Source organism: Acanthisitta chloris, unplaced genomic scaffold (genome assembly GCF_000695815.1).
Source record: "Acanthisitta chloris isolate BGI_N310 unplaced genomic scaffold, ASM69581v1 scaffold15141, whole genome shotgun sequence".
Lineage (NCBI taxonomy): Eukaryota > Metazoa > Chordata > Aves > Passeriformes > Acanthisittidae > Acanthisitta > Acanthisitta chloris.
The window spans coordinates 44,661-52,831 of record NW_008655589.1 but is presented as its reverse complement, the minus strand read 5'-3'; the positions used below and the strand labels follow the sequence as shown (position 1 = coordinate 52,831).

Below are 8,171 nucleotides of genomic sequence, written 5' to 3'. Positions count from 1 at the left end.
TGAAAGGCTGTGGCTGCTTCCCAAGCCCTCTGCCATCCAGCAGAGACTGTTGACCACTTTCTGCTACAGGGAATCAATTGAATGGGCTCAGAAATAAACCTTCATGGTGAGATCAGATCTCATCCTTTTTCTCCACCCGCTGACGCAGGCGTCTGTAATTGTTTGCATTGTGGCAGCACCTGGGGGTCCCAGACAAGGACCCTCTTGTGCAAGGCTGTGAAGGGGAATAAAGAAATGAGCCCTGGCCCCGAGCGCTCGCAGCACTGGAGAGTCTGACACAAGTAGGTCAACATAAAGGGGGTGGGATGAGGGGATTTGTGCTGAACCACTTTGCTGTGGTTTAATTATTTGGGTTAGTAGCCTGAATGTGTAATGAGCTGGGGAGAGGGTGTTTAATATGGAAAACTGCCCTGGCTGAATAATGTGGGGTTAATCTGTTTCCACAGCATACGAGGGAGAGGATGAAGCCTGGCAGAAGAACTGCATTGTTCACACCTCGCCCTGGAGTCCCTGCTCAAAGACCTGTGGGCTGGGCATCTCCACCAGGATTTCCAACGACAACAGCCAGTGTCGGCTCCTGAAGGAAAGTCGCCTGTGCAACATGAGGCCCTGTGAGGTGGATATAACCCAGCACATCAAGGTGGGCACTGTTTCTTTGTGCACCCCTTGAACTGGACATGGGGTCAGCCTTTGTCTGGCAGTATCCAGGTCTCTGAGGTCTGCATTTCATGGACTTATTGTGCTGCAGAGAGGTCCAAAATGTGTCCTCCCTGTCCTTCCACATGCTGGTATGAAAACCTTCCCCCTGGGAGTCTTAGCTCCAGCTGAAAGGTTCTTGCAAGGAAAGGCAAACCAAGCCTGCTGTGCTCGCTGCTGGATAGGACAGACCTGTGACTCAGTTAGTGGAAAAGTGATGGTGCACATCTGGTCATGGCTATGAACTCTACTTTGCAAGTATCCTACTTGCAGCTTTTGGGTTCATATGTGTAAACAGGTAAATCTGACACACCCTCTAGGTCAGGGCTGTAAAATCCTTCCTAACAGCTTCAAAACCCTTTAAATGTAGGAGAGGTGGTTTGTATGTCCAACCCATACCAACATTAAACATTAACCTGTCTTTTTTTCTGTCTTCTCTGATTTAGCCTGGGAAGAAGTGCTTGGCTGTCTACAGGGCCAATGAACCCATGAATTACACCATCTCAGGGTGTGTGAGCAAAAGTCCATATAGACCCAAATATTGCGGCATCTGCACAGACAACAGGTGCTGCACACCCTACAAATCCAAGACTATTGAAGTGAGATTTCAGTGCCCAGATGAAACTGAGTTTTCCTGGAAAATCATGTGGATCAATGCTTGTTTTTGCAACCTGAACTGCAGAAACCCCAATGACATCTTTGCCGACTTGGCTCATTACCATGATTACTCTGAAATCGCTAATTAAATTGGCTGACTGCTGGAATTGACCCATTGCTCTGATTTTACAGAGGTTTTAAAATAAAAGGAGAATCTTCATCCACTGCCAGTGTATAATTTGTTTATTCCTGAGTTAGGATGTCTCCTTGTTTTGCCACACTGTTTTTGGAGAGGCCATGAACAAGCAGGATTTTCAGCTCTAATAGATCTCCATCCATTAACAGCAGCCAGAAATTCCCTTATGCACAGATACTGGGACTTAAATGAGAGTTCTGTTGGCACTGCCATTTATTAGGCCAGCAGTTTAATTGCTCAAAAGAAAGAATAGAACCCTAGTATGACAGCAAAAGCATGGCTGTCAGTAGCTTAGACATGAGATTCAGACATCCTTACTGTCATTTCTTGAACAATGTGGTCTAAGCTGGAAATTAGCAAATATGCTTTATTTTCAACATGTGACTCCAGGATTTGATGCTCTGACCCTTGGGACTGTAGTCTAGTACCTGTCACACTGAGATCAGTCTTAGAATTGCCTCTCAGTCAGATCCTACTCCGTGGTGAATTTCATTGGAATAGCCTAGGGAGGAGAAAATCTCTGTGCAATGAGTCTGTCTCTCACTGCACTAGACTGGGTTAAAGAACCTCTGTGTCCTGCTCTCCTTGGACTCACCTCAATCTACTGGAGTATCTTGTGCCAGGGACATTTTCAGTTTCTCTACCTGCTCTGATCTTGGACAGATTGAATCCAAAATAGCCACCCAAGAGCTCATCTTTCCAGGATAGATCCTCTTATCCATGGGCTATGTATTAACTTCTAGGCTAGCTCTGCAGACCTGAAGGATGAAATGTAGAGAGCCAGATGAGAGATGAAGGATAATATGTCATCTGCCCATTTATTCACAGAGAAGTGGTGTTTTCTGTGTCTGGGGACCACCAGAGAGCAGGTCCCACTTCCCACTGCCACTTTGCCAGTGACACAAATCTTTGTTTTACATGACTGGGGTAGAATGAAGAAGACATGTGCTAAATGAGAATGCAGGTGTTAGGCTTCCCATCCAGATGAGAGATGAAGGATAATATGTCATCTGCCCATTTATTCACAGAGAAGTGGTGTTTTCTGTGTCTGGGGACCACCAGAGAGCAGGTCCCACTTCCCACTGCCACTTTGCCAGTGACACAAATCTTTGTTTTACATGACTGGGGTAGAATGAAGAAGACATGTGCTAAATGAGAATGCAGGTGTTAGGCTTCCCATCAGCTCTGTGGTAGAATGAAGAAGACATGTGCTAAATGCAGGTGTTAGGCTTCCCATTAGCTCTGTGGATGGGTGGGTGCAGGAGAGGCAATCCTTGGCATAGCTTCTGGGGCATTAGTTCCCATGGGACTTCTCCTTAGAGTAAACATCCATGCAAACATTTTCTGCAGAAGTGGTTTCACATGCAAATGTCAGCCAAGAGAAGAAAAAACCCTGTCATTACCTTTCCAGGCAATAAATTTATCATTACTGAAGGATGCTGGAGCCATTTCTTTTCTTCAATAAGTTGTTAGTACAGCGCTCATGTCCCATGGCAGGCTCACATTCACTTTACTTGGGAGAGCAGAAATGTGTTTCTGCATGGGAAACTGTAGTATCTGATTCTAAAATCCCTGGTGGCACAGTGGAACTGCTGAGTGACACGTGGTCTGGAGAATGGACCAGTACAGGGCTGAACTTGGAATGAGACAACAGTTTTAAATCAGTCACTTATTTTGCTTTTAGTTCAGCTGACAAGTTGTCTGTCTTCATCTTGATAACCCAGCAGAAACTAGATTAGTTCCTGGGAGACATAAATCTTTCTTGTTATGATGGATTAAACTTCTTGTGAGTGAGCTGAAAATAATGCCACTTCTGTGTTAAAACACCTAGAAAAAATGCTGTTTATCTTCAAAAGCTGTTAACTCCAATAGCATCTTTGTATGTATATAAGGATTTGGCCAAAATATTTTTCATAGAGCAAGGTAATTTCTTAATTCAAAGGTTTTACTGTTTTTTTTGAAGCATTTATGTGTATATGTATACACATCTATAAAATATTATGTATGCATTTATATAATGTTGTATATAATATTATATATAAAACCATACAGAACATGGGCCTGAATATATATGTGTATATTTACATATATATTCCTGTGGTGCATGATAAGGAGTGCATGTGTGCTTATATGTACAGTCTTTCTCTGTCTTACATGTACACATAAGGAAACAAGAAAACAGGACCAGATCATGTAAAAAAAATGTGTCCCTTAGGCTTGCTTTGCTTTGCAATTAGCTGATGCTGTAACCACCAGAATCAAATGCTGCAGTGGTTGTAACACATGGCTTTCACTGCAAGATAAAAGAAGCTATTGAAAGCTAATGCGTGACCAGCAGCTCCAGTGCGTGTCAGTTCTTAGTGAAATGAATGCCTGGAAACCACAGAACTTGCCCAATGCACCCAAGATGTTTCTGTTTCTAGCCTGGTTTCCTAAGGAAACAAGGCATATGCAACCAGACCGTCCGTTCGCCCATCAGTCAGTCCCTTTGTGGGAAATGTCAAACAAAGCAGGCAGAAGTGCAAAGATCTCAGAAACATTGTGATTCCTGCAATAAAAAATTAAATCAGAGAGCAGGACAGGGAAGAAACCCACCTTGTTTTCCTTGCCAAGACCATTGCACATCTGCCAGGCAGTCACTGCATCCAACACATCTGCAGTGTGCTCAACCACCTCAGCAGAAGTGCTAAGGGGGTTTGAATAGATGCACCAGTTGGACCAGCAGCCAAGGAGGAGACAAAGCTGAAGGAATCACAGATGGGGAATAGTGGTTATTACACTGCTGTAAAGGAGTTTTGTGGGGACATTGGACACAAATGTATAAGAAACCAAGTCTCATTACCTCTACTACTTGTACAACTGGTTGTCTGTGCAGTGACTCTGAAAGAGGAAGAGCATTACTTGTAGCCAGTGAACTTGACCTGCAGTTTGTGGTGCATTAGAGATCCTTTGTTTTAATGGATGTTTACAAGCAGATTAGCCCTAGGACTAAGACTAGCCTTTAAAATCAGTTCCCTGGCACCCTCCATGCATGGGCAAATCGTGTATCCTTACAAAAGTACTTTTGTGGTTACTGTTTAAATACATTGAGGATCTAGATCCTCAAAGGCTTGATGGATCCAGCCCTTTGCTTAACTTTTCCTCGGTACTTCAGAGCCAAACAACAAGGCCCTACTGTTCATTGCCTCTGTTGGGAGTGAAAACTCCTTCAGCAAGAATTGATGTTCACTGTATGTTTGTACAATGGGCCCAGGTCTCTGTTGGGACCTGAAAGTAGTACCATCATCCAAGAAATCAAAAATAATAGCATTGAGGAGATACCAGGATCAGAGCTGGTGCTAGACCTCTATGCTACAGTAGTCAAGAGAAAGGTTTGAGAAAGGATGGGAGTGACAAATCTGCAATCCAGCCTAAGCCAACAGTTTGATACGCATCTTATTTATGGCAATCATCCTGTTTGTCCTGTAGGCTGGCACAAGGATGGAGGGTATGATTTTGAGGGTCTGCTCATGCTGATACAAATGACAAACCTCCAGCCAGCTCCAGTGACCATCATCAGCATTCTGTAGGGACTTTGTCAGAGTCAGTGCAGTAGCTCAAGCCTCCTTGTTTGGGAGCCCCAGAAAGCAGCTTATCCACTCACTGAAGAAGCAAGTATGAAACTTGTTTAAATGCCTTCTCATGGAGCATTGGCTGGATTTTAAAACACTATTTTGGTGTGCATGCAACTGGAAACAGGGTGTAGTGCAGTTGCCACATTTTTGACTTGTTCACTAGGGTTGTTCTGTGCATATATAAACCCCACAATTTTCAGAAACACTGTGTCATCTTGTAAATTAAACCCTGAGATTTTTTTCTCCCACCTTTTTTGAAGGAATTTTAAAATAAGCAGTTTATTACACTGATAGAGACCGAGTGCTCTCACAATCTAGAGGGACATATCCATACACATACCTTCCCAAATCAGGACTTTCCAATTTTAACAGTTCTACAGAGTTATTTCTGTAAGCTTCATATAGTGAAAGATATGAAAACTTAATGGGAAAACCAGATTGGTTTGGCAGTGTCAGTCTGAGTTACTCCAGCTATATAATACATTATTTGTTCATAGAGCATTATGGTGAGGCTTTTTTAGGTGGCATTCTGCTGCTATGGTTTAAAGATATTAAATAACATCATTAGTGGTAAATGGTTAATGAATCTATGACTGACACCTCATTTAGAAGCTTAGGCAAGCAAATGAAGGTGAAATATGTGTGCCACCAACATTTCTTTTCTTTTTCTGATCTCCTTGCCTGGCCAATGTCCAAGTGTGTGTATGTCATCTGTGACAAAGCCCTGAACTGGAGGGCACACAGAAATAAGAGCCAGTAATGTGGTAAAAAAGGATGATCTAAGAGCATTTTCTTCAGTGTGACTATCTTGGCAGCCTGGGAAAGCCAGGTGTCCCCTAGCTCACATGTCTTTGTTTGCTGGCCTGTTTCTGGCTCTACTTTTTTTTTCCACCCAACACTTACTGAACTTGGGTCAGATTTCTAGAGCTTTTCAGTAAAGTGGAGTGTGCTACCCAACCTGCCTAAGCATGCCTCTGTTATCAGCTCTCTTGAGAGGCTGCAGGAGTTACCTCTTTGCAGCAGCTCTACATACTGAAATTGTTTAAACAAGGTTACTAAAGACATGGGGAAAAGCATTTAAATTGAAGAATAATTATTCCATCTCCTTTCATTTACATAGCCTCAGAGCGAACCCCAGTAAGCATTTTACCCTTCAATTCTAGATAAAAATAATACTTGCAGAGTTTTCCCACAAATCAAGTTTGCCTTCCAGCCTGAAGTAGGCTACTTGTCTTGGTAGGAGCATAAGCACTTCAAGTGGTCTCCTGTCCTGAACTGTGATGGATCATTGGTGGGCTTGCTTATGGCTCCCAGGACTTCAGGTGAGAAAGTACCCTCTCCCCAGCATTCTCCTTCAGTGAGCCTCTTTTCTTTTTTCTTTTCTCTTTTCTTTTCTCTTCTCTTTTCTTTTCTCTTTTCTTTTCCTTTTCTTTTCTTTTTTTGGGAAGGGCAGTCCCTGCATTGCTAAGCACTTCCCAGCCAACTGTGCCTCTGGCAATAGCTTTTAGCAAAGGTACCACGTTTGCCTCCACAGGCACCAGAAGTCCCTTATGGCTTCTGCATCCTCTGCTTGCCTGTGTGGCAGCTGCCAAGAGCACGATCTTGCATGAAGGGTTTCCTGGCTGCTTTCACTAGTCTGGGAAACTCATCATCTCCTAAGTACTTTGCACTTTCCAATCAAAATGCTGATTCTGTCCTAGGCTCTACTTCTGTATGATCTCCCCTGTCCCAAACCCACATGAGTATCAGGGAGGGAATCCCCACAGGATCAGTGTTTGACATTGGCAGCTGGTGGTAAAGAATTAAGATTTTTAATTTTTTTTTTATTTGGTCACTGGTTATCATGAAAAATTAATAATAACATATTGCAATCCATCAGTAAATGACAATTTCCCAGATGGAGAGATGTAACTGTATGTCTGAAGTGTGGCAAGGGGGTCTGACAGTGTGCATCTCACTGCTGTGTGAGGGCTGAGTGGCACCTCAGCCTGGGGCAGGCTCATTAACCCTACAGGCAGGTTGCCTATTCCCTGTGCCAGTGCCAGGTCCACCACATGGGGCAAATCCACAGCTCAGCAGCCTCATCTTCCCTGCCTGTTGTGCTGTGTAGGGTGTTGAGCCTCGCAGGTATGGATGTATGGACACACACACAGAGCCAGAGGCTGTTGGAGCATCTCTTGGTCTTTTCTAAGCACCGTTGCTCATGCAGCTTTTGCCTGGAGCTGCCCCAGCCCTCCCCCAGTGTGGCTGCCCCTCAAACAGCCCTTTCCTCCCCCAGCCCCCTCCGCACACTGACCTTGACCTGAATACCATAATCCACTACAGCCATAAGCAATTGCAGAGAGTGGCAGGTCACCCAAGGATACTTTTTCCAGCTCTGCTGCAAGTCACAGCTCACAGTGGTTCGGCTGCTTGGGAAGGAAGAGCTACCTGCTATCCCAGTTCCCAACCCATGGACTCTTTTGGACATGCCCAGTGATATCTGCATCCAGCGTCTGATGTACATCACACAGTCACCAGGACCAAAAATACGTAGGGTCTATGGGATGGGGATCTGTCTCTTTAATGGCATCCAAACAACAACTCTCCTCTGGCCCCCAGGAGGTGCTGGGTGAGCAAACGATCCCCATGCTGAGTTGCAGGGAACAGACATTGAACTGTTTGGCAGTTGCAATCAGAAGCCTTTTTTTTTTTCAATTTTTTTCCCCCAACACTGGTCAGCAGCTGTGTTGTTTATAAAATGAATGGAGCCCTTAATGAAGCAATAGATAGAAACAGTGAGAGGCTGTGTCTGTCTGTTACAAAGGGCTAAGGGGGAAGGGTTGAGCTCTTAAAATACCCTGGCATCCTTTCTGTCACTTATTTAAACATTAGGCATAGCATCAGCTACCAACATAAAGCCTATATTTGGCTTGGTTGAAACACTAAATCCACACATCAAAACAGCTGTTCATATAGACAGACTGGGAGAGGCTTTCTGTTCCAGTGAACGTGAAATAGTGCAAAATAGTGCATAAAAAAGCATACAGCATGAGGGAAGGGGGAGGGCCAAGTTGTAAGCAGGACTG

At 44.1% G+C, this 8,171-nt stretch overlaps 1 protein-coding gene across 2 annotated transcripts in view; it reads left to right on the top strand.

Annotated features, from left to right (window-relative positions):
• WISP1 (WNT1 inducible signaling pathway protein 1) overlaps positions 1 to 1,513 on the top strand; it is a 7,230-nt gene extending 5,717 nt beyond the window's left edge. For both annotated transcript variants that reach the window (XM_009083983.1, XM_009083981.1), the window contains exons 3-4: positions 447 to 640; positions 1,143 to 1,513. In XM_009083983.1, coding sequence (XP_009082231.1) covers positions 447 to 640; positions 1,143 to 1,442 — 494 coding nt within the window. In that variant the 3' untranslated portion in view covers positions 1,443 to 1,513. The remainder of the gene's footprint in view (positions 1 to 446; positions 641 to 1,142) is intronic.
• Positions 1,514 to 8,171: the final 6,658 nt, after the last annotated feature.